At 42.0% G+C, this 27252-nt stretch overlaps 1 protein-coding gene across 1 annotated transcript in view; it reads left to right on the top strand.

Annotated features, from left to right (window-relative positions):
- Positions 1-26227, top strand: part of SEL1L3 (SEL1L family member 3) — a 43045-nt gene extending 16818 nt beyond the window's left edge. Inside the window, exons 10-23 of the mRNA XM_063135120.1 lie at positions 856-1035; positions 2828-2947; positions 3481-3621; positions 4971-5033; positions 7478-7654; positions 8686-8813; positions 9878-9961; positions 13538-13628; positions 13725-13809; positions 14080-14189; positions 16526-16653; positions 18730-18832; positions 18917-18989; positions 26061-26227. Coding sequence (XP_062991190.1) covers positions 856-1035; positions 2828-2947; positions 3481-3621; positions 4971-5033; positions 7478-7654; positions 8686-8813; positions 9878-9961; positions 13538-13628; positions 13725-13809; positions 14080-14189; positions 16526-16653; positions 18730-18832; positions 18917-18989; positions 26061-26227 — 1650 coding nt within the window. The remainder of the gene's footprint in view (positions 1-855; positions 1036-2827; positions 2948-3480; positions 3622-4970; positions 5034-7477; positions 7655-8685; positions 8814-9877; positions 9962-13537; positions 13629-13724; positions 13810-14079; positions 14190-16525; positions 16654-18729; positions 18833-18916; positions 18990-26060) is intronic.
- The last annotated feature ends 1025 nt before the right edge of the window (positions 26228-27252 follow it).

A 27252-nucleotide genomic window follows, 5' to 3' on the forward strand; every position in this document is an offset into this window, starting at 1 on the left:
CATTCTATCTCAAGGTGAGGCAGGGATAACATAGTTTCAGTTGTCCATACTCTGGTAACCTCCAAATTAGATTACTGCAATGCCCTCTACATGGGGCAGCCTTTGAAGACAGTTCGGAAACTGCAGCTCGTGCAAAATGCAGCAGCCAGATTGATAAATGGAACAAGGAGGTTTGAACATATAACACCAATTCTGGCCCGCTGCCTATACGTTTCCGAGCCCAATTCAAGGCACTGGTTTTAACCTATAAAGCCCTACATGGCTTGGGAACACAATACCTGATGGAACGCCTCTCCCAACATGAACCTACCCATACACTGCGCTCAACATTTAAGGTCCTACTCTGAGTGCCTATTCCGAGGGACGCTTGGAGGACGGCAACAAGGGAGAAGGCCTTTTCGGTGGTGGCCCCCCGACTGTGGAATGATCTCCCCAGTAAGGCTCGCCTGGCGCCAACACTGTTATCTTTCAGGTGCCAGGTCAAGACTTTTCTCTTCTCCCAGGCATTTAACAGAATTTAACAACGCTAAGTTTGTTTTTTAACGGACCCCCGAACTGTTCTTTTTAAATGGATACTGTTGTTTTTATACTGTTGTTTTTACGTTTTTGATGGTTTTAAACTTTGTATATTTTTAATGTTTACTGTTTTTAACTTTTGCAAACCACCCAGAGAGCTTCGGTTATGGGGTGGTATATTAATGTAATAAATAAATAGATATCATGATTATGTTTTTGCTGCTGTCTTTTGAACCTGATCTAGCATTTGCAAAGTACTGATGATCACATCTGTTTTTTCTGCATGTAAGATTTTAGGCCATTCTTAAACTGACGCTCTTGTTTGTTAATTGCTACCAGGGGCTGCTGTATAGTTTGGTTGCTGCTCAGGGAGGTGATAGGCTGGCCTTGATGAACCTTGGATATAAGCACTACCAAGGCATTAATGGTTACCCACGAGATCTGGAGGTGTCCTATGCTTACTATAGTGATGTTGCTGTGAAGACACCACGCGATCAACATACAATGGATGGGGATCAGGTAAGAGAATGGTGCTATCGGGATTTATTCCGCATCTGGGCATTTTAATACATTAATAAAACAGATCCCATTTGGAACACTCTCATATTTCGACTGTTTCATTTGCATTAATTTCAGTTGACATAAGGTCTTACAGAATATATACTTATATGAGACACCACAGGTCAGATGATGATGATGATGATTTAAAAAGTCTTATATTATTTGCCAAAGTTGCCTAGCTAGATCAACCAGGAAGGGGGGAGCAAGTTATTATGAGTTATTTTAAAAAGGCATAAAGCACAACAACTGCTTTTAAGACATCCTGCTGATTTTCAATTTAATCTTGTAATGTGAATTTTACAAGTTGTACAAATATCTGAAATGATTTTTTTCCCAATTGCCAAAAGTAGCTGGACTGAAATATTTGATTAGGGAAGAAAATTCAATGAAGGGCACATCCCATGTAGTTCAAATATTATATTCAAACAAATTCAGGGCTTTACTTGGAAATTATTTTTATTGGAATATTTGTAAATATTTAAAAGATGCGACTACTCAGCAGCTTGTACTTTTCTTAGGTTATTTAGATTTAGATTTTTAAAAATGGAGGAACTGAAAAGAATACACTGCATACATGTGTGTTTCCTAGGGTCATCTGGAAAAAAAAGTTTATTACAACTTTGATTTTAGTTTTCACTAATGTTATATCCATTCCAGTTTTCCAGTTTGACTGATGCTGTGTTTATTAATTATGGTAACTAATTAAAATTTATGAAATAATGCATTTCTAAAAGTGGGCAATTTTCTCTGGAATAATAGAGTGATGGGAAATTTTCCACCTACAACACTGCCATTATTATTATTATTATTATTATTTATTTATTTATTTATATAGCACCATCAATGTACATGGTGCTGTACAGAGTAAAACAGTAAATAGCAAGACTCTGTGGCATAGGCTTACAATTGAATCTCCCACACATACACACACACACACACTTGACCAAAATTTGAAATAGGACTCCTGATATTAAATTCCACTTAAGCACACATAAAGCTGATCATCCATTCATCCCAGTATTGTTTACTCTGGCCTTAGCAATAGCCCCTTTGGGCCAACTCAGCACAGACGCAAAAGAAAACCATCAAGCTCTGGGCGCTAAAACAGAGCACAGGAACACTTGAAACCGCCTAACACTTTCAGTGGTATGAATGAGATCTTTCTTCCATACATTTTTTAATGGCCCCCTTCAGAAGACGTGTAGTTACAGGGAGGAAAAGCACCACTAGACAGAAAAAGAACGGGAGGCAAGACTCGTGATTACGAGTAAGAACTCTCTGGCAAAACGCAGTTCGTCAACAGAACACCTAGAAAAAAGAAGAGCTCGAGATTTTTCAACATATAAGAACAGGTTGTTTTTTAGCAGCCTATATCTAGCATCAGCTCCTGAGGAAGGATTTTGTTAAATCTGAAACGTCGAGCCTTTTTGGCAAAAAAAGAACCATTAAAGATTTTAACTGTTTTCAGTAGCACCAGAGCTTGCCTCCCCTTCCTTTTCCCGTTCCGAAGACGCCTTAAACCATGGCTTTAACCACGTTAAGCCAGAAATCCAGGAAGTGTTCAGAAGATACCTTAAACCATGGCTTTAACTACAGTGAACAAAGCAAAATGCCTTATTCACCATGGTTAAAGCCATGGTTTAAGGTGTCTTCTGAACGCAGCTTGGCTTTCTGGCTTAACCACCATGGTTAAAGCCATGGTTTAAGGTGTCTTCTGAACGGGCCCAATGTTTTCTTTCTTTCCTTTTAGGCATTTGTAGAAGAAATCAGGCTTAAGGATGATGAATTATTGAAAGCACAAACCAAAGAAAATGGCGACATCTTCATGTGGTTGAAACATGAAGCAGCAAGGGGAGATGCAGCTGCACAGGTAGAGTATAGTGTTTTTATTTGTGTTGTACCCCGCCTCAATCCAGAGGGAGAGGCAGGTAACAAATTATTATTATTATTATTATTATTATTATTATTATTATTATTGATTAGTAAATTTTAGTTTTCAATATTTTTTTCTATATGACCTGAATTAAAGGGTATGACATGCTTTCTCTTGGATAAAATCAATACATAAAGTTGCATTGCATATCTCTTAAAAGTTAAGACTTCGACATCATGCACCCTCATCCATATATGCACAAAACTCATGTGTGCATCCCAGGACAGCTGTTGGTGATGTGCATGTCAATCCTGCATTCCAAACCAGGCAAAAAGGGATTCAAATACAGTAATATGTGAATTGGTCTATACTGTCAAACAGCCCTCATCACATGAGGGTATCTATTTGTCTGCCTTGATTACTTAAAGCACCTCTCTCGTCCACACAAATGTGCGCAGGTTTTAATAGGGCCATCTGTATTTAATCTTTACATTTCACACTTGAGTTGTAATATTTTGGTCTTGTTTTAGCAACGTCTTGGACAGATGCTTTTCTGGGGCCAGCAAGGAGTGGGGAAAAACCCCAAAGCAGCTGTAGAGTGGTATGCAAAGGGCGCCTTGGAAACGGGAGACCTGGTATCCATATATGATTATTCCATTGTTTTATTCAAGGTAAGATGAGTTTTTAAAAATTAACACCTACAGGATATTCTTCCTTTTCGTAGCATTACAGGGGGGAAATGCTTTTCAAAAATGAATATTCCAACATAAAATAAACAGTTTTTCTCCCAGTACAACCAAAATGCCTTGATCCATTTCTTTGGTATATTTTGTCTCTAATTTCTGAGATTACAAACATCCTTTTCAACCACTGTGCTGTTATTGGAATTACTACTGATTTCCAATTCCAAGCGAAAGCTACCTTAGCAATTCAAATATTTTATATAAATAACCTTCTTATATTCCTTAAGAAGTGGGGCGTCTTGGAAAGTTGCATTCTTTCTGGGAAGTTTCCTTATATTTTGGATTTTGCTTGTTGAACCAACTGTTGACTTAATCTAGTTTCTCAGTAGTCAAAGCAGTTTTGTCAGTGGTGGGTGTAATTGTTTAGTACTGTAAGAGTGCTAGTAACATCAGCGTCTCCCAAGATCCCTCTTGTCATGTATTTTCAGTTTATAATTTCAGATTCTCCTGGAAGACCTCTGGGCTGTTTGTTGGCATGAATGGTAGCACTGTTTGCATTTTCTGTCTATGTTTAATATTGTGCTGTTCAGGGGGGTTTAAAATAAAATGTTATTGTGAATTTTTAAACAAAACAAAAAGCATAAAATAAAATTAAATAATAATAATAAGCTTCAAAGATGCTTTGAGAGAATGTGACCGATACATAAAAATATGGAGCTACTTATTACCATATTTCTTCGATTCTAAGACACCATCGATTGTAAGACGCACACTAATTTCAGTACCACCAACAGAAAAAAAAGCTTTGATGTTAAGAAATAATAATCGCACCCGCGATTCTAAGACGCACCCCGTTTTTTGAGATGTTTATATGGGGGAGAAAGTGTGTCTTAGAATCGAAGAAATGCGGTAATCCATTGATATCCTGTTTTGCTAAAAAAGAAAAAAAATAGTTGTTGCTTACAATAAAACAGAAAAATAAACAATTTAATATGGATGGAACAAATGCCTATATTCTTGATTCACAAAAGCAAAGCAACATGCTTGCAATTATGTATCTGTGTTCTTAATAAAGCAGCAGGCTTTTAAAGAGTTATTGCAAATCTGCAAAGGGAAAAAATGACTTGTTGCATAAGCTGTTGTACAGTTAAAGCGCTTGAATAAAGCACATTTTTGCGAAGATGCCAAGTTACCCTTTGGAAAATCCTACCCTTGCAAAAAAACACCCCTACATGTCCATTTTTAATCAGTGTTCCAAACAGCCAATGTTATTTTTCAGTGAGACTCAAATAAGAGGGCTTTGCACATCTCTAAAACTGACCTTTGTCATTGCTTAGGGTCAAGGTGTGAAAAAGAACAGAAGACTTGCTCTACACCTGATGAAAAAAGCTGCATCAAAGGTAATTATTTGGCTAATTGATTGTGTGTGCACTGGCCAACTCAGATCTCTCTCCATCTCTCATCTGATGAAGGGATTTTCTACACAAGGCATTTATCATGCACTCGTCATTTCCTATTCGTTGTTGTTTATGGGTCTTTAGACAATGACATGACCTTCCAGTTTCACGTCTGTGTCTAACCTGCACTTTTAATCAGTTTTTTGAGACCAGGGGAAATGTGGCATTTAATTGTGAAAGCGAAAGAAAGTGTGATTTCTTCTTGTTTATTTGCACTGTTCTGCTATACCACAGTACCACCTAGAGGTTATGTAATGAAAAAGCTGGAAAGGAAACACACGTCACACAGTGCTCAGATCTCAATTCTACGACTAAACCAAAAGTAGATACAGCAGATTTAAAGCCTCAGAAGTGGCCGTCAAAGGTCCATCCCATAATAAATGTGTTAGTTTTTAAGGTGGCACAAGACCTTGTTTTTGCTGCAGCAGACTAACACAGCCTTGCTCCCCACTCCACACACTTGTTAATTGGATGAGGAGGAAAACTGAACAGGATTTTATACTCAGTTTAGTCACTACTTCAGTCTAGCTGGGTCTCGAATGCAGTTTTCCAGAGGTCTTTCCTTGCTTGGGAACGTAAGATTTAGGGTGCAATCCTATGCATGTTTAGACAGAAAAAAGTCCTAATACTCCAAGCATTCCAAGGCCAGCCATGGAATACATTCAGAGTGTGAGCTCTCATTGAACAGATATTCAGCAAGGCACTTTTTAACTATGTCCCAGCAGTTGGTACATTGGAGCTGATGATCAAATACAGCATTTATTTAGGGAGAAATCGTTGGTCCAAGGATTTCTGGAGGTGAATAGATAGTATGGTTTCCTGACTCCGACCTTGGAGCCAGGAAATCATGCTCCCATCCCCATCGTAGTCATTGCAGAGAGAACCGTGCTGGTTACCTCTCCCCACGTGGTAAACGGAGCATGGAGATGTGGAAAAGGGGGTGTTCTGGATGCAGGGAGGAGAGGAGACCAGGTAGGCTGTGATACGACATATCCTATGGCTTCCCAAGCCTCCTTTCCTCCTCCTCCAAAACGCTGCTGCTAGATGGGCGAAATCGCCTGTCTAGCAAAAATGCAGGGCGGCTGAAGCACAGAGATGAAGATTGCCTGTGCTGTCCTCCTGCCCTACACTGCATACACAGCAGCTTCCGAATTCAGAGTCTGTATGATTCCTTTGCATACCTTTCGTCCTGAGAGCACACTATAACGCTGGTGGGATGGAGCTCATAGTCACCTCCCTGCTGCCGCCCCACCTCTCTCTTCCATTCATTCTCCTTGCTGGAGGTTTCCTTAGGACACCGCCAGCCTTGCAAGTGCCCTGCCGTCTCCCCATCCCTCTCTGCAGGAAGATTTCCCCCTGGCTTTCGCAAGGCCACACTCTTGCCGAAGTTAAAAGTTTTTTTTAAAAAACAACAACCCTAAAGTTAGGCGCGAGGGGAGGGGGTGATCCAGCCACCCTCCGCCTCACTGGACCAGCGAAACTGCACGAGAAAAGGGGGGAGTTTTAAAAATACCTGGAGAGAGGAGTAGCGGTGGACAGCACAACAGAGCACAAATGTGAAGGTTTAGGGCTGGCGGCGTCAATGCGCCTCCGTCATGACACCCCCTGGATGTCTTCATGAGCGACCCATCAACAGTACCTCACTCTCATTTGGATTGAGCTTCATTTTGGGTGGGTGGGTGGGGTTCGTCCATTCTGCTTCCACAGCCAGCCACTGATTAACCACTTCCAACACCTCACCTGGATCTGATGAAAAAGAGAAATGGGGCTGTGTGGCGCTGCACTCTAAAAGCTCCATCTGACGAGCATTTTACTGCACTCTCAGTACTGGGCACTCACGGATGGCTCACATGACGTCATCTGCCTCTCACGCGTCTTCCGCCCCTTCTGGCCTTCCTTACGCCGCAACCCACCCACCCCCAGGAAAAGTCCGGTTGTTGCTCTCTCCTACCAGTCTGAATCGGCTTAATTACTTCCTGTTTTCAGGAAGCGACTTCGCAGCAATGACAGAGAAGTGACGGGTGCTGCACGTTTCGACCTAGACGTGATGGGGCTGTTAATCTCTGGATGACCCCATACTCAGTGGTTTCATGTAGATGTTGAATATAATGGGGGAGTCCAAAGGATAAATGCTAAGGGGTTGAGTAGAAATCCTCCAGTACCACCTTTAGAAAGCGGTCATCCAAATAGGAGTGGAAGCCATCCTGCCCATTCCCCTGGGGAAGTATATAATGAAATCGTGGATATGTATGTATGTATATATGTTTGTGTGTGCCTTGTGGCCTGCTTAGCCTGTGATTGGCCCCATGTCTCTAGCAAAAGAGGGCAGGGATTGAAACACTCTGCACAGCCTGAGTGATTTTAAGATTGTCCGCTTTTACCTACAGGGACTACCTCAGGCAGTGAATGGCCTGGGCTGGTATTATCATAATTTTAAAAAGGACTATGCAAAAGCAGCCAAATATTGGCTGAAAGCTGAAGCTATGGGCAGTCCTGAAGCATCCTTCAATCTTGGTGCCCTGTATTTAGATGGAGTTTATCCAGGAGTAACTGGTAGAAATCATGTGAGTATAAACATTGATTTTATTATAATATTTTAATCGCCCCCAGCGCGATTCAGAACCTGAGTTAAACAAGATACAATCCATAAAACCATTCTGAAATGAGAAGACACAATGAAAGAAAAAGGATTTTAGGATGCTGAAACTCTAATAAAGGTTGTGGGGGTGGGTGGGTGGAATTAGGGGCAGGGCCTGAATAGGGAGTCCTACAACCTTAGGTACCAAAATTGTCCCCTATATTAATTTTTTAGTATTTTGATTTGCTGGTTTCCTTTTTCAAAGTGGTATAAAAGGATCTCCAATCCTAGCTTTCAGGAGTGTGATTTTGCTTAAAGCAAGACATGCACTCTGCACGTTTTGGTTTAAAGAGAAATCACTGCTTTTTTGCTGCCGCCTCCAAATTTCAGCAGCAAATTCACCGGCAATTGTGTCAGAAGGGAGGGTTTATTTTTATTTATTTAAAACATTTCTTGGCTCCCTTCAGGTTATATCCCTGGTGGTTTCTGGGGTGGGTGGAGTGCTGCCCACTCCTGCTTTAAGGCTTGAAACAGACAATAGCTTTTTCATACAGCTGAAGATAATTTGATGAAGAGAACACTGCTTGTGAGATGCTCATCACTTTCGCTTTTGATCAAAGAAGTTTAGCAATTTTTTGGATTGTTTAAAAAAACCTGCAAATCCATTTAGCCAGAGGTGTGTGTGTGTGTGGGGGGGGAATCCAGTTTCTGAATTGTATAACAGAGACATGGCCATCTTTTTGGTGCATAAAAAAATGGAGCTAATAATTTCCGTTACAATATTTTAAAACTTGCATCCCCCATACATAAGCTATTAAACCAGTGTGTAAACAAATATTTTAAGTACTGCCTTTATTGATTTCTGAATATTTGTTGTAAGTTTTACTACGGTATTGGTTTTATTATGTAAACCACCTTGTTATCTTTTATGACGAAAGGCAGTTTGTAAATCATTTTAATATATAAGTAAATAAACAAGATCAATTTAGATTTTTCTACAATTTTTTTCCTTTGCAGACTATTGCTGCTAATTATTTCTATAAAGCAGCAAAAAGCGGACACATGGAAGGGACATTGCGGTGTTCTCAATATTATATTACAGGGAATTTGCCAAGCTTTCCCAGGGACCCTAAAAAGGCAGTAACGTAAGAAATGCTAAATGTTCTAATTATGATTGCAATACACAGACAGACACACACACACTGGTGACTTGAATGTAGATAGGCTACACCGGGTTCTTTTTCTGCCCTGCTTGTTGTTTCACCTCATGTGCTGAGATGATTTTCACTTGTGAAGTTTTAATTGCGTGTTTCAACGAGGGAAAGAGGGGGGGGGCTCAGTTCTTACACGGGAAATGATAGCAAGTGCCCTCCATGGTCCATTTTCCTCTCCAAAAACAGAATAGCAGAGTTGGAAGGGGCTTACAAGGCCATCGAGTCCAACCCCCTGCTCAATGCAGGAATCCACCCTAAAGCATCCCCGACAGATGCTTGTTCAGCTGCCTCTTGAAGGCCTCTAGTGTGGGAGAGCCCACAACCTCCCTCGGTAACTGGTTACATTGTTGTACTGCTCTAACAGTCAGGAAGTTTTTCCTGATGTCCAGCTGGAGTTACCATTCCCTCCACAATGTCACCCGCTCTGGTCACGCAAAACCCCAGTATAGCTAGAAAAGGGGATCTCAGCAGGTGTCCTTTGTATGCATGCAGCACCTGGTGAAATTCCCTTTCATCACAACAGTTAAAGCTGCAGGAGCCCTGCCCTCTTTTGTACCTGGTCACTCTAGTATAGCTCCTGCAGCTTTAACTATTGTGCTGAAGAGGGAATTTCACCAGGTGCTGCACGCCTACAAATGACACCTGCCGGAATTCCCTTTTCTACACGACTGTTAAAGATACCGGAGCACTGTCCTCCTTTTCATATGGTCACCCTACCGGAGAAAGATCGCTGAGGACAATGTTAGGGTCCAGGCAGGTACATATGGAAGGAGAAGATACTTCAAGTAACCTGGCCCCAGGCTGTTCAGGGCTTTGAATGTTAATGCTATCGCTTTGAATTCGGTCTGGACATGGACTGGCAGCCCATGTCCAGGCCTGACTGGCAATGGAGTTTCTCCCATGATCTGCTGATTTGGGTGTGGTGTGTTTAGATATTTGCCAGCCGCAATGTTCGGTGCAGGCCTCTAGTTTTAATGTTGTTGTTTAATTTACAGCTGGGCAAAATATGTGGCTGAAAAGAATGGCTACTTAGGTAATGTCATCCGAAAAGCGCTCAATTCTTACCTGGAATTGTCTTGGTAGGTTTGGTGTTCTTATGCTGTTATTTATTTGTTTGTTTGTTACATTTCTGTCCCTCCTTTCGCTTCAAGGCAGCGTACGTGATCCTCCTGCTCTCAGTTTTATCCTTGCAACGATCCTGTGAGCTAGCTTAGGCTGAGGGTCGTTGATTGGCTCAAAGTCACTGAGTGAGCTTCATGGTCGAGTGGGGATTTAAACCCGGGTCTCTCCAATCCCAGTTCAGCATCCCAACTACTATCCCACACTGCCTCTCCTTGTGTACCCTCTTCTGGCCATTTTGAACATTGGTTTTTGTATGGGCAGTTCTACATGAGGCTTTTATCCCACATCTTTACCAGGGTTTCTGCTTCTGAATTCTTTGCAAGATTAAGATCAGCGCCTTTACACATGCTTTTTCACCAGGGTTTCCCCCCCCCCCTCTCTCTCTGCCTTTTTATATGTTTCATTATACAAGCACTAGATGGCACTGTTGTCTAGTGGAATTGTGCAATTACATGGAGAGTTTAATGGCACAATATAGGTTATACTAGAATTTCCCGTTAAAGAAAAAAATGTGATAATGGTCGCAAAGCATGGAAAGGTCCTGAAGGATGACAATGTTGTATAAAGGTCCCACACACTACTGGGAGTGAGCAATCACGAGCGGACAATAAAAGCCTCATTTAGAAAGGCTCTATAATAATGATGTGTTTTCACCGATATGATGAAATGACACTGTGCCTTCTCAGTACCTGATTCTTGTCACAGGTGAGAGCAAAAAGGAAAAAAGTGGTGGGAATGGGAAGAAATACCAAATGGAAATTCCATAGTTGATCATGAGAGCTAGCCACTGAATAAGAGCTTAATTAGATACCATTCAGAAGGCACCTTAAACCATGGCTTTAACCACAATGGTTAAGCCAGAAAGCCAGGCTGTGTTCAGAAGACACCTTAAACCACAGCTTTAACCATGGTGAATAAAGCAAAAAGGCTTCACTGTAGTTAAAGCCATGGTTTAAAGTGTCTTCTGAACATAGCCTGGCTTTCTGGCTTAACTACCATGGTTAAAGCCAGGGTTTAACGTGTCTTCTGAACACGGCCTGGCTTTCTGGCTTAACTACCATGGTTAAAGCCATGGTTTAAGGTGTCTTCTGAACATGGCCTGGCTTTCTGGCTTAACTACCATGGTTAAAGCCATGGTTTAAGGTGTCTTCTGAACACAGCCTGGCTTTCTGGCTTAACTACCATGGTTAAAGCCATGGTTTAACGTGTCTTCTGAACATGGTCTGGCTTAACTACCATGGTTAAAGCCATGGTTTAAGGTGTCTTCTGAACACAGCCTGGCTTTCTGGCTTAACTACCATGGTTAAAGCCATGGTTTAACGTGTCTTCTGAACACGGTCTGGCTTAACTACCATGGTTAAAGCCAGGGTTTAACGTGTCTTCTGAACACGGCCTGGCTTTCTGGCTTAACTACCATGGTTAAAGCCATGGTTTAAGGTGTCTTCTGAACACGGCCTGGCTTTCTGGCTTAACTACCATGGTTAAAGCCATGGTTTAACGTGTCTTCTGAACACGGTCTGGCTTAACTACCATGGTTAAAGCCATGGTTTAAGGTGTCTTCTGAACACGGCCTGGCTTTCTGGCTTAACTACCATGGTTAAAGCCATGGTTTAACATATCTTCTGAACAGGCCCTTAGAATGATTACTGATTTTATCCCTTTCTTAACTCTGTTACTCCCAACAGATCTAGCAGAGCTTTCAATTTATAACAGGCCCATTAGCCCAATGAGCTAGAAATTCAGAGCCAAACTCCAGTCTCTCTTAGGTTTTCTGAAATGTGGCAAACAGCAGCTCTGGGTGAACAATGCTGAGGGAAAGAGTAATCCTCTCTCCCTATGTAGCTGTCCCAGTTTGAATTAGAGAACGACATACACAGGCACACACACACACGCGCACACACACATACACACACACACAATGCTATTTGTTAAAAAGTAAAGAGATGAAGATCTGATCATGGATCTCCATCGCTTCGTCCAGTTTGGCTCTGAAACAGCCTAAGATATTTGGGTGCCCAAAGTAGATAATCCTGCATGGTGACACAAATGCTATACTAAACAAAAACATTGGCAGTTCGTTGCCTGCCCTTTTAATGGTAGTCAAAATCCAGTGTGTCTCAATCCATGCGGTTACATCTAGGAGTTCTGCCAAGGCATTGTATAGGCACAATACATGTGAGGGTTTGCATAGCCTCTTATAGAAAGCATCCATGTGAAAGTAGCTTCAACCAGCTAACATCTGGTCTTTTGACCAGTAGATGTAGCTGTTGCTCTGGAGAGCTATTCTTTCTTTTTCTTTCTTTCTTTCTTTCTTTCTTTCTTTCTTTCTTTCTTTCTTTCCCAGCCGGAAGCTCTAAACCCCACAAATTGTTTGGCACTAGAGCGACAGGCCAATGGAAACTGGGGCAGCGAGAAGCTTTCATGTAGAGGGGGAAACAACAGAAGGTTAAAATAAAATCAGGTCCTAATCCTGACTGGGGACCCAAACAGATGCTATTTGCAGTTTTAAAAGTGATACATTTAACATTATAAGTAGTTTCTCATGGCTTAACTACGTGAGATAGTGGTACACCCATGTAACTGAATCACCAAATTCATATGAACAGGGCAGGGTAGGGCCATATAAAACAACCAGCATGAACTGGAGAGAAAGAAAATCAGAATCCTGATTTTCTCTGTACATTCCCTCACAAATTGTTTCTCTGCAGCCATGCTTTGATGGGGAGGGTTGGGGGGCTTTGAGACCACTGTTCCAAAAAAAAGTGCTGAAGAGAACGGTTTGTTTATGTCTGAGGAGTGGGTAACGAAGGGTTTATTATTGTATTTATATCCCGCCTTTTTTCCTCCAAGGAACCCAAGGCAGCATACATAATTATCCTCTCTATTTTAACTTCACAACAACAACCCTGTGAGGTAGGTTGGGCTGAGAGTCTGTGACTGGCCCAAAGTCACCCAGTGGGTTTCCATAGCCGAGTGGAGACTAGAATCCGGATCTCCTGACTCCCAGTCTGACACTTTAGCTACTACACCACACTGGCTCTCAGTTCTTTCCTCCTACCCAGACATGTTTCACTTCAAATGTTCCACACCCCACCACCATTTTCAATGATTTCTGCATGACATTTAAACCAGTGTTTTTTCTGACTTGCTGCCTTGATAGACCATTTTCTACACAGAAGTCTTCCCAGGAGCTCCTGTTTGCTGTAGATGATTTGGGGGGATATTTTAGGGTGCACATTCTGATCACCTGGCGCGCTCGCCAGACCTCACTGTTGCTCTTGCTGGATGGAGAATGTGCCCTAAAACATACCCGATACTCCTTGTAGTAACATATTCCAGGTGGATATCAAGTGGTGGTGAACAAGCTGCCTTTCAGAAAAGGTCACCCGCCACCACAAGTCTTCTCACTGAGGTACCTCTGAGAAGCTTCTATGGAACTCCAAGGTTTGAACTGACGTGTGTTAAGCCATTTCTGAACTTGTCCTCGCTTCAGCGTGCATTCTTCTGTTTCTGTCATTCCTCTCCATTTTTAGGCATCAAGCCCTGCTGTATTACATTCTCTCTGCAGAGGCTGGAATTGAGGTCTCACAGACAAATCTGGCACATCTCTGTGAAGAGAGACCAGTAAGGAAATGTCTTCACAACCTCTTGTCGTTTTAAATTGTTAACTATTTTGCTTAGAAAACACCCTGAGCCATGCTTTTCCCCACCCTGTCCTAGAATCTCGCAAAAAGTTACTTGGCTACTGACTGCGTTTGGAGATACTATAATTTTGCCGTTTCTCAAAGCAATGCACCTTCATTTGGTATGTATAAAAACATGTTAAGGATAATGTTGTTCGCATGCTCTTTGGTGAAGAATGACCTCCTTCTGGCTCTGTTTTGGCATCATCAGACAGTTGATTATAAGCAGTTTCTCAATTTTTTAATTAATAGCGGGTCAATTATTTAATCAGTTGGTCAATTATTTAATTAATAGCATTTGATAGCTAATCTAAGCCACTGTAATTTGTGTTATCACCTGAGCTGAGTATGAAAATAACGAATTTCAGTCTTCAACGTGTCTCTTTTCATAGCTTATTTGAAGGTGGGAGACTTCTACTACTATGGATATTGGAACCAATCCAGAAACTTGGATATGTCAGTACAGATGTATGCACAAGCAGCATTATATGGAGACGCGCAGGTAGGTAGTTGTATAGTTTAACTCTGGAGCTTTTTGCAACCTTTTGAAGTCCGCAGAGTGGTCCATAATTTGTGCCACATTCTATGTGACTGAAACGTCTACAGGGCTTAGAAGTTGATGACCTTAAGAGCAATGGGGAACAACACACTTGTGGTTGCTATTGCATGCCACAGTAAGGTATTAAATAGTCCTACTAGAGAGGTAAGAGCACTTACATCATTTAAAATCCCATCTAATGCTCCATTAGAGTCTGACCAATATCAGTTTGTTATATCGAGTTGCCGTTTCTAGTTTTCCAATTTTAGTGTCTAATAGAGATGCAGTAGATAGGGCTAAACTGGATGTGACATTTAGGATATAGTTTTCCCTTGTGTAATGTTTTTCTTTACAACTAGCCATCATGGAGGAGTGGGGGGGGGCGATGAGGACTGCAATGGTGGGGAGGGGGACCTTAACTCTTTGCCATGGTCCTGATTCAGCTTGCCCCCTCCCCCGCACAATTAATGAAAAAGCCATACAAGGGCCCTACTACAATGCAAAATGCCACAGCCCATTTAGCCCTGAGCTGAATGGACACTGTACAGTGAAGGATTATGCATGGAGCCCTTGGGCTTGTGGTCACGATGGAATTTGGCTCTCTAGCTTACTTGAGTTTGACAGCCTTGCTATACATGATATCATTACCATTTCTCCAAAAAGCATTTATATTACTAAGCATAGAGAAGACCCACCCATAAAAGCTGCTATAGGGTGGATAAAACCCTATTATGAAAAAGTTAGATTTGTTGTTTCAGTCAGCTCCGCTCAAGATTGGTTTGATCATATAGGAAGGCTGGGTGACCGCCTGAGACAGTATTGTTGAGTTGCCAGACATACCAGAAGCCACATGTCAGTTTCAGTTCTCATACTGCTCCTAGCATGGGCAACTTCATTTGCAAATTGAGTCTGGATGCCAGACTTCACATGGGCTTTGTGACGCTCCTTCAGTTCTCGTTCTCTCTCTCTCTCCCTCTCTCTCTCTTAGCTCCATCACACCGGGGGTTAACACACTCCCTACCGTCGCTTCTCCGCCCGTGTTTTCGTTCCTCGGTTACTTCCTCTTTTCAAAAGAGGAAGTACAGAACGAGCACGAGGCCCATTGAGTCCGCTGTTCTAATGGCACTGCTTCTCCTGCACACAGCAGGAGAGAGCAGCAATTCAGTGTTTAAAAATACATCGGACTTAACCGGGGCGGGGCGGGGGGGTGTCGCGAAAGGAAGGCCAGAAGGGGCATGGGAGGCAGACGATGTCATGTGAGGGACCTGAACAAACTCCATGAGTGCCCAATAATGAGCGTGCAATAAAATGCTCATTGGGTGGAGCTTTCTCTCTCTCTCTCCCTCTCTCTCTCTCTCTCTCTCTCTCTCACACACACACACACACACACACACACACGTCCTGCCTAGTGGCAAAATCCCTTTGACTGCTGTGGAACATGAGGTCCCTGGAGAATAAGGTTGCCAGTGGTATTGTGTTCAAGGGCTGAAGTCTTCAAGTGTCCCTTGTCTCAAGGAGTTCCTACTTGTCAGCCTCACTGTTGAGGCCCAGGGCCTCCTTAAACGGCACCAGTGGCTTTTCTGACCCATCCACCTCTGTTTCACTGCCCAGGTCACTACCCGATGGATTGCTATTTTTCCAACCCTAACCTTGCCTTTTTTCCTTTTGAGGATTGTGTGCTACACCCCATCATCAAATGAGTGCACATTTTTATCCTTTAAACGGGGGAGGGGAACCTCCAGCCTATGGGCCAAATGTGGACTTCCACGCCTCTCGACTCAGATCTCCGGAGTCTCCCAGGCCATGCCCCATTTCCTTAAGCCACACCCATTCTCTACTCCTGCTCCAGATTATTAATACTATTTACTCTGTCCCCCAACTACAAAGCTGATAGAGTGAACCTTACATAAGTTGGAAAATGAGCACACCTGGGTGTAAATGTCTTTTTTCCATTGTGAACTGAACAAAGGCAAGAGACACTCTGTAACTCCTCCCACGTTGGACTCTGGCCATGCCCATTGATATAATGTGGACCTCAACAGGAAAAAGGTTCTCCACCCCTGCCTTAAAGCAATAGCCTTGGCAAAGCTATGTCTCTGTATATTGAGAAAGGGCAGGAAGCTGCACCAACAGTGTTGCACCAGCGTCAAACGTGTGACATGGCGCAAGTTGCACACGCTCTCAGCCTCAGTTCTTCATGCGTAAAATGAGATCAATAGAAATGTTGTGAAGGCCAACTGTAGGATTTAAGTCTGAAGCTAGAAGTAATATGAATTAACACCTCATTTTACATGTTATAGGGATTCTTTAATTTGGCCCTTCTTCTGGAAGAAGGTTATTCCATCCCCAGTCATATTTTGGATCATTTAAAGATTGACAGGGCCATCCACTCCAGTAATACGACCCTTCGTCAGGAACTTTATGAAAGGTGAGGCTGTTCTTGTCCTTCTTCATCAGGGCCTTTTCCTTTCCTTTTCTTTTTTGGAATTAAAGTATTTTCAGCATTCAAAATATGCTTTGATTTCTGATTAGGTGTACAGAAATAGGGTTGAATAAACGTATCTTATTTTGTTTGTTTTTCTGTCGCCTATTATCAATACTGAAGGTCAGACTAAGAGGATAAACAATAAAAGTAACATGAAATGAAATCAATTCAAAACTGACCTTCACCCACTGGGAACTGATAATGCGCCCTAGAACATGTGCCAGACTCTTTCGCCATGCACAGAGTTTTCACAAGCTTGAACTGACTTGTTGGACCTCTCTTCTAAGTTAATTTGAGACCCTTTCAGGCATTTTCCGCAACATAACCATAATCACGTGAAGGAAAGGAGCTGGAACTTGTCTGCTGACCCCACACATGCCATTACATCCCCACTGTTCAAGTACCATTCACACATGTGGACGGAAGGTCCGAAGAGGGGACACTGCTCTATATACGTTGCCTCAACAGGGATTTCAAATCTGGGTTCAAGCAGGTTCCACAAACACAGAACAGGCTCACCAATCAAACCTTCTCCATGCCTCACGGTCTCATAAGTGGTGCAGGGATGCAGGCGCGGGGTTCTCTTCTTCCACACAATTATAATTGTGTGAAGGAAACTTCTGTAATTGTGCCGCTGTGTGACTGAGAAGGCCAAATCTCAGTTTACAAAAGGGCAGAACCTTTAACAGGTGCCTAACAATGTTTGCTCAAAATTAAACCCCAGTGAATTCAGTGCAACGTCAAAGTAAGCATGTTTAGCATTGGCGTTTCAAGTGCTAAATTGAACTGTGATGTATGTATTCGATTATTTATTCATTTATTTTAGTATCGCATTCATATCCCGTCTTTTTTCCTCCAAGGAACCCAAGGCGGTGTACAGAATCCTCCTCCTCTGTTCCATTTTATCCTCACAACAACAACCCTGTGAGGTGGGTTGGGCTGAGAGTCTGTAACTGGTCTAAAGTCACCCAGTGGGGACTTGAACCCGGATCTCCCGACTCCCAGTCTGACACTTTAGCCACTACACCACAGTGGTGTAGTGGCAATCTCTCACCCATGGCCCTAATCTGGTCGATGGAGCTGCTTATTTGGCCCACGGAGCCCTGTGCTGCCTCCATGGGCCCCAGCAACTCCCCTGCTCAAGTCCCACCCCCCGGCCTGGCAGTTACCAGGAGCTTGGGGAGGAGGCAAGGAAAGGAAACCCCTTGTTATCAATCAATCATTTATTGCTATGGTCAGTGACCAGCATAGTAAGTAAAAACACATCGAACACATGAAATATACATAGAATACATAAGGTAAAATAAAATTAAAACATAAGGTGGGAGAAAAGGGGGAGAAAAATAGGACAACAATGTTATGAAGTTTATAATCATCCTGTGATCTCCCAAGGCATCATTCAGCCACTGAGGGCTGCGGGGGGCGGGTGTCACTCCAGAAGGTCACTCTGATGATCCCAATGAAGACTCATGCCTGTTCCTGGTCACCCTAGAGAACCAGCTTTTTATGTCTCCTCCCATATGTACCTGCCCGGACCTTAAGATCATCTACAGGGGGCCTTCTCCGTGAGCCCCTGCCAAAGGAAGTGAGGCAGGTGGCTACTAGGAGGAGGGCCTTCTCCGCTGTGGCTCCCCGGTTGTGGAATGAGCTTCCCAGAGAGGTCCGCCTGGCGCCTACACTGTACTCCTTTCGTCGCCAGCTGAAAACCTTTTTATTCTCTCAGTATTTTGACACTTAATTTTAACTTAAATTTAAATTTTACTGTTCTAACTCTGTATTTTAATCTTATATCAATTTTGCTGCGTGGTTTTATCCTGGTTGTGCTTTTTATACTGTATATTGTATTTTGTATTTGTGTTTTTAACCTGTTGGTTGTTTTATTATGGTTTTAATTTTTGTGAACCGCCCAGAGAGCTTTGGCTATTGGGCGGTATAAAAATGTAATAATAAATAAATAAGTAAATAAATAAATAAATAAATAAGTCTATATATAACTACCTTTTAATTTATTGTCTATAGGTGTTGGAATCACAGCAATGAAGAGTCAATTAGCCCATGCACATTAGCTTTGTTTTACTTTCACCTGAGGATCTTCTGGGAGAGAATTTTGCAGTCTAGTCTGGTATGTAACTGAGTCCTTTATCCTTTGAGTAAATGCCTGATGATTTGTGGCTCTGTCTAACATCAACTTCTGAATTCATTGCAGATTTACTTCCTGGGGTCCTTGCTTCTCTCGGCAGTAATTGTATTTGTAATACAGTGTTTTCGGGCTCTTTGGGGTAAGTATTTAGCATCAGTATAATACTGAAAAATAGAAGTGTGTTTGTAGTCTGTCTGTGTGTAAAATCAGAGGTGAGCAATGCCAAATTTAGTCATCTAGTAACCCCATCCCCTACCTATGGAGGAAATCTCCTGCTACAGCATCTGTAATAGGCTACCACCCTGCCTCTGCTTGGAAACCTCTAACAAAGGAGAGTCCACCACCTTATGAGTCAGGCAGCGTTCCTACGTCAAAACATTTTGTGCCATCAGGAAGTGCTTCTCAGTGTTTAGTCAAATCCCCCTTTTGGTCATTTGAAACCATTGTTCATGTCCTAGAACATGTTTGCTCCATCATCTATGCGACAGCCTTTCAAACATTTTAAGATAACTGTCATATTAGCCCTAATTCATTTATTATTATTACGTCTTAATCTTCTCCAGGCTCAATAGGAAAAAAAACAATCAGTTTTAAGATGGTTGAAAGTGGTTCAAGAGAGGCTTCACTTCCAGTGGTGTTACACACACACTCACTGCTTTTGTCCCAGGCTCTAAGGCAGGAAGAGTGCACATATTAGAAGCAGGGAGTCCTCCTTCAAACCACCTTTGATTTCTTTATGGCCAAAGGTAACACAATGGGTTTTTTTTCTTTTCGATGATGCAAGTATGACACCTATCTCATTTTATTGTGATTTTAGGGGAAGTTACATTGTTCAGCAATTCTTGATCCCTCCCCCAAATCCTTGAAAGGGAGGCAGGGATTACAGAAGAATTTACCTGTATGGTAGGGTGACCATATGAAAAGGAGGACAGGGCTCCTGTATCTTTAACAGTTGTATTGAAAAGGGAATTTCAGCAGGTGTCATTTGTATATATGGAGAACCTGGTGAAATTTCCTCTTCATCACCACAGTTAAAGCTGCAGGTGCCCTGCCCTCTTTTAAATCTGGTCACTCTAGTATAGCTCCTGCAGCTTTAACATCTGTGTTGAAGAGGGAATTTCACCAGGTTCTCCATATATACAAATGAGACCTGCTGAAATTCCCTTTTCTATGCAACTGTTAAAAGATACAGGAGCCCTGTCCTCCTTTTCATATAGTTACCCTACCATATGGGTATTGGCTTTCTTTTCTATAAATGTTGCCATTTTATTTGAAATTGCTTACTTGGGGTTAAGATTCTCAGTGAGTATGAAAAATCTGCATAGCATCAACAACTGGTTTCAACCTGTTTCTAAGTAGTCGCCAACTAGAGCATTCCACTAGGTTAAAATATAAAAAGGATTCGTAGTAGAATATTAACAAGGCAAGATAATGAGTAGCTGGAAGAGATTCTTTTTTTAACAGCTCTCATGTTTCTCGCCTTCTGGCACTGTCTGGATAGCCACATTATCAAGCTGTTGGTTTTACAGTGTAATTTTAAGATTATCTGCCTTATCTACCTTGAAGGAAGTTCCATTGAGATCAATGGAGAGAGGAGAAGGACAGCATCTTCAACTACATTATCACCTTGCATAAGAACTTGGAATCTTATCTTTAATTTAATGGTTACCTTACTGTGTTGAGTTTAACTTAATTCTACAATGTAAAAAACAACAACACCTTGACTAGCCCAGAGAGGAAAAATTAAGCCTAATAAGAGATGGAGCATCTCTAAAGTGAGGAAGGTTGTAAAAGCGGTATGCAAAGCTATAAGCAAGAATTAATAAGAAGATAAGTTCATCCAATTAAAACCTAATAAAATATGTTTTTAAAAATAGTCTTCATGAAGGCAACTGCGTTAACTAAACAGGAAATATGTAACTACACTGTGGTAGGTGTACTGACCATAGCAATACATTTAGGAGGCAATAAAAGTGAACACCTCATCCTTGCCACAATCCAACAGCTGAAGTCCTGTGCACGTGTAACAGGGATTAAGCTCCATTGAACATAATGAGTCTTGCTTCTGAGTAAAGATCATAGAATCATAGAATCATAGAATAGCAGAGTTGGAAGGGGCCTACAAGGCCATCGAGTCCAACCCCCTGCTCAATGCAGGAATCCACCCTAAAGCATCCCCGACAGGTGCTTGTCCAGCTGCCTCTTGAAGGCCTCGCCCACAACGGTAACTGATTCCATTGTTGTACTGCTCTAACAGTCAGGAAGTTTTTCCTGATGTCCAGCTGGAATCTGGCTTCCTTTAACTTGAGTCCATTATTCCGTGTCCTGCACTCTGGGAGGATCAAGAAGAGATCCTGGCCCTCCTCTGTGTGACAACCTTTTAAGTCTTTGAAGAGTGCTATCATGTCTCCCCTCAATCTTCTCTTCTCCAGGCTAAACATGCCCAGTTCTTTCAGTCTCTCTTCATAGGGCTTTGTTTCCAGACCCCTGGTCATCCTGGTTGCCCTCCTCTGAACACGCTCCAGCTTGTCTGCGTCCTTCTTGAATTGTGGAGCCCAGAACTGGACGCCATACTCTAGATGAGGCCTAACCAGGGCCGAATAGAGAGGAACCAGTACCTCACATGATTTGGAAGCTATACTTCTATTAATGCAGCCCAAAATAGCATTTGCCTTTCTTGCAGCCATATCGCACTGTTGGCTCATATTCAGCTTGCAATCTACAACAATTCCAAGATCCTTCTCGTTTGTAGTATTGCTGAGCCAAGTATCACCCATCTTGTAACTGTGCATTTGGTTTCTATTTCCTAAATGTAGAACTTGGCATTTATCCCTATTAAATTTCATCCTGTTGTTTTCAGCCCAGCACTCCAGCCTATCAAGATCACTTTGAAGTTTGTTTCTGTCTTCCAGGGTATTAGCTATCCCACCCAATTTGGTGTCATCTGCAAATTTGATCAGCGTTCCCTGCACCTCCTCGTCCAAATCATTAATAAAAATGTTTAAGAGCACTGGGCCCAGGACTGAGCCCTGTGGTACCCCACTCGTTGCCTCTCCCCAGTTTGAGAAGGTTCCATTGATAAGTACTCTTTGAGTCCGATTCTGTAGCCAACTGTGAATCCACCTAATAGTTGTTCCATCTAGCCCACTTTTAGCTAGTTTGTTAATCAGAATGTCATGTGGTACTTTGTCAAAAGCTTTGCTGAATTCAAGATATATGACGTCCACAGCGTTCCCACGGTCCACAAGGGAGGTTACCTTATCAAAAAATGAGATCAAATTTGTCTGACAGGACTTGTTCTTGCCAAATCCATGTTGGCTTCTAGTGATCACCGCATTGATTTCAAGGTGTTTACAGATTGACTTCTTTATAATTTGCTCCAGAATTTTCCCAGGGATGGATATCAGACTGACTTGTCTGTAGTTCCCAGGTTCTTCCTTTTTGCCTTTTTTGAAGATAGGGACAACGTTAGCCCTCCTCCAGTCGTCCGGCACCTCACCCGTCTTCCATGATTTTGCAAAGTTAATAGACAAAGGTTCTGAGAGTTCTTCCGCTAGCTCCTTCATTACTCTAGGATGCAGTTCATCGGGCCCTGGAGATTTGAACTCAGTCAAGGAAATTAGGTGTTCTTTGACCATTTGTTTATCAATCTCAAACTGTAATCCTGCACCCTCAACTTCTGCTTCACTTTTTCCAGGGGAGTCATAGACCCGCTTTTGGGAGAAGACCGAGGCAAAGTAGGAATTGAGCACTTCAGCCTTTTCTTTGTCATCTGTTATCAATTTGCCATCCTCATTAAGCAGTTGAACCACCATTTCTTTCCTCTGTCTTTTACTACTCACATATCTGAAGAAAGCCTTTTTATTGCTTTTAGCATCCCTCGCTAATCTCAGCTCATTCTGAGCTTTAGCCTTCCTGACGCCATTTCGGCACTTCTGCACCACTTGTCTGTACTCTTCTTTTGTAGCCTGGCCTTCCTTCCACTTCCTATACGTATCCCTTTTTGTTTTCAGGTCATTTCTAAGCTTTTTGTGGAGCCACATTGGTAGGGTGACCATATGAAAAGGAGGACAGGGCTCCTGTATCTTTAACAGTAATGTAGGAAAGGGAATTTCAGCAGGTGTCAATTGAAGTGGGTGAAATTCCCTCTTCATCACAACAGTTAAAGCTATACTAGCTATAGTAGAGTGGCCAGATACAAAAGAGAGCAGGGCTTCTACAGCTTTAACTGTTGTGATGAAGAGGGAATTTCACCCTCTTCAATTGACACCTGCTGAAATTCCCTTTTCTACATTACTGTTAAAGATACAGGAGCCCTGTCCTCCTTTTCATATGGTCACCCTACACATTGGTTTCCTCTGTTGTCTTCTATCTTTTCTCCTTGTTGGAATTGTTTGTAACTGTGCCTTTAAAATTTCCTTTTTTAAATACTCCCACCCATCCTGCACTCCTTTTCTCATTAGGCTCATTTGCCACGGGACCTTACTTATAGTTCTGAGTTTATTAAAATCAGCTTTCCTAAAATCCAGAGTACGTATATGGCTACACTCAACTTTTGTCTCCTTCATAATCAAGAATTCAAGTATGATGTGGTCACTTTCCCCCAGAGTTCCCGTAACTGCCACTTTATCCACTAAGTCATCCCTATTGGTCAATATCAAATCAAGGATTGCCGATCCTCTAGTTCCTTCCTCCACTTTCTGTAGGAGAAAGTTATCACCCACACATGTCAGGAATTTCTTGGAAGGGCCGCTTTTGGCAGTATTGGTCTCCCAACAGATATCAGGGTAATTGAAGTCCCCCATCACTACTACATCACACTTCCTTGAAACACTGGCAATGTGTTTCTCAAAAGTTTCATCCTCGTCTTCTCCTTGATTGGGTGGTCGGTAGTAGACTCCGATTATCATGTTCTTTTTATTCCGTGCCCCATTTATTTTAATCCAGATGCTCTCGATGGGGCTCCCAGTCTGATCCGCCTGTATTTCTGTGCAGGGATAGGTATTTTTAACATATAGTGCAATTCCACCTCCCTTTCTATTTCTTCTTTTTGAACAAGTTATATCCTTCAATTGCTATATTCCAGTCATGGGAGTCATCCCACCAAGTTTCAGTTATACCTATCAAGTCGTATTTGCCTTCATGTAATAAGAGTTCAAGTTCGTTCTGTTTCCCATGCTCTGGGCATTAGTATATAGACATCGAAGACCATGTGTTTTATAGTCTGGTTTTGTTCCCACATTGTTACGGACACTATTTTGGGGCACTATTGGAGCTGTTCTCTGTACTGTGGTGCCTTGGCCTTCATCCATTGTTGCCTCGAGGTTTACGTCTCCCGCCCCCGTAAGATTCAGTTTAAAGCCCTCCTGATCAAGTTCTTCATGCTGTGGCCAAACACATTTTTTCCAGCCCTTGTGAGGTGCAACCCACCCCTTGCCAGCAGTCCATGTTCCAAGTAGCGTAGCCCGTGATCCCAGAATCCAAAACTCTCACGTCGGCACCATCTTCGTAGCCAGTCATTCGTCCGGAGTATTTTTCTTTCCCTTTCTAATCCTCTTCCAAGAACCGGGAGGATGGATGAGAAAACTACCTGGGCCCCAAAGTTCTTCAGTTTCCTTCCCAGAGGTTCATAGTCTGAAATGATTTCTTCGTAGCTCTGCTTGGCGACATCATTTGTTCCCACATGGATGAGAAGAAAGGGGTATGCGTCCGTGGGCTTTATGAGTTTCATTTATGAGATACATAGGGCTGCTCTGTAGGTTGGATGCACACGACCTACTGGTTTCATAGCTGTCAATGGAACATGAGTTGGGCCTAGCATTTACTAGTTAGCCTTAATTACTCCAATGGGCAAAGCAGAAAAATTACATTGTAGAAGGAACAGCTGGAAAATTATCCAAACATTAGAACCCCAGTCATATTATAAAGACTGCTTTTAAACTGCAGAAATTCCTACTTCATTAACAGTGAAACATTTCTACTCAGAAGTTAGTCCCATTGAGTTCAAAGGAGCTTGGTCCCAGGTAAATGGGTACAGGATTGCAGCCTAAGTGAACCTTGCATATCTCAATGTCCAGATGCCTGTATTTAATTTATGCCTTCTGCACAGTGTTAGACCAAATGCCCTGCATTCAGAAAAGCCAAGGATCAATCAATGGCATCCCCAGGAGAAGGGGATTTATACTGTTGTTTTATACTGTTTTTATGTTTTTTTAAATTTTTGTATACTTTTGATGTTTACTATTTTTAATTGTTGAAAACCGCCCAGAGAGCTTCGGCTGTGGGGTGGTATATAAATGTAATAAAATAAATAAATAAATAAATACTGGGTAGAAAAAATGGAAAAGACCTTTGTGTACAGGGCTGACCCATGAGGTGAAGGACAAAATTCCCTGGTAGAACAAGCTGCAATTTATAGAGGGAACTTGCTTCCCTAAATATAGGGAAGTGAATTAAATACCATACTTAAATTGAATTTTAAGAGGGGCCACATTTATTATTTTAAAAGGTCTCATATTCACAAAAGGGTGCATTCAATATGTGGGGCTATGGACACAGCCCTCCATATTGAATTAGATCTGCATATGCACCCCCTGATAGATGGCGGCTACGGACAGCTTTGACACTGTTCATTATCTGTTTCAGGCCTGGGGGGCTGAATCCAGGGCTTGCCCTTTGTACAGCACAAGTGATAGCTAGATAGAAATCGACAAATCAATCTATTTCTGTTCTGTGTCATTTTTACAAGTATTCAATCAGTCCATCCAGGTTCTGAATGCTTGTGATTTTTGTCCCCCAAACCTGGAAGTTCATATTTATTTTGGTACACAACTTTCCCTAATACTCGTATTTTTGTATGCAGCTTTTGAGCCAAGAACAGCATCACAAAATTTGGAGAACTGCATAAATTGAACAATAACTATGGTCCAATCTGCTTATTAATCAGAGAAACGTGAATTAGGGGTTAGTTGGCTTAAAAATGTGGACCAAACAAAATTCTCTCCCAGCCCTAAGTTAAAACAGGCTAGCTAGTTAGGGAATATGCACAGAGATTTCCCATACATTAGGGATTTTTAGATTAATGCCCATCATCTTTGAACTGCAGGATCTTTAAAATAACCATTCAGGATCATTTTCATATGTGGCTGTTTGTAACGTATACCTGTATAATCCTTTTTTAATCTTCTTTATTTTATTGTGCTTCCAACAGTTGCTTGTCCTCGTATATCATCAGTGCCTGAACATGTTCAAGCAGAACATTCTCCAACCAACGAAACCACTACAGAAACCAGATCAGCAGAGTACGGAGAACCTACCATTACAAATAATACAGAAGAACATGGTTTAAACCCGCCGCATTCCTTTTCTAGGAGCTGAGACATAAGTTCCTCAACAGGTGTTGCCTTCAGAAGACAAAACATTGCCTTTCTAAACCAGTTGCAAAATGCCCCATTTTTTGGGGATTCACTTCCACTATACGTGGGGGATCTGATGTCAATGAAGTCCTCCATATCGTGCTTGGCTGAGCTTGGTGCAGCCTTGAGGGCATCATACAAAATCTGGTCAGCTGATTTTAAGAGGAAGGGCCTTCAAACACAGGGAAGGGGCATTCAGAAATCAAGGTACTTTATTTTTTTAATTCAGAAATTGTGGTGTAAACTTGGATCATAATCAATTTTAATCTGTTGTAGCTTACCACTGCGAATGGGATTTGTTCCTTTAAAATTAACGAGCTCCTGATTTTCCATTAAGAGCATTTATTGACAGGGCCTGGGGAATAAGGACTTACCCAGGCAATCTGTTAAAGCATACCTCAGTCTCATTTTAGGTACTTCCAGACAGAGGTAGCACTCCCAATCAGCTACTCTTGTCTTTTCCTGCTTTAACAGATTTTGTCTGGTAAGAAAAAAGATGGAAGAAGCCACTATCATTCAGCTCGGCATTATGGGCTTGATGATAATGATGGTGATAATTTTTGTGAAGCACTTCAAACACTCTCTATTGCACTGTTTAAATTTTACATGTTATTAGTAAAAAGAACCTACTGTTCCTATACTTATTCACGAACTCTTAAAATTGGACCACAATGCTGCTGCTTATACCCTCAACCAGACAAAATGTTCACTACCCTGCATCTGGTATGCAAGAAGTTCATTATCTGTCTTCAGCTGGTTTTCAGATAACCCCCCCCCCCTGCTCTGCTTTATACACAGTTGTTAATAAAAATAAATAAATTCTGTTGCTATAAATGAACCGTCTCGCTTGTATTTTTGTTATATTTCCTGTAGTAAGTTGAACTTTCAGCCCAAGTCTTTCTGTTACAGCCCATCAATCCCATTGTTCAAGAGAATGTGATATTATTGTGCTGATTATAATGCTGCTCAGCTTTTGCTAAGGAACAA

Source organism: Elgaria multicarinata, chromosome 10, assembly GCF_023053635.1.
Source record: "Elgaria multicarinata webbii isolate HBS135686 ecotype San Diego chromosome 10, rElgMul1.1.pri, whole genome shotgun sequence".
Classification (NCBI taxonomy): Eukaryota; Metazoa; Chordata; class Lepidosauria; order Squamata; family Anguidae; genus Elgaria; species Elgaria multicarinata.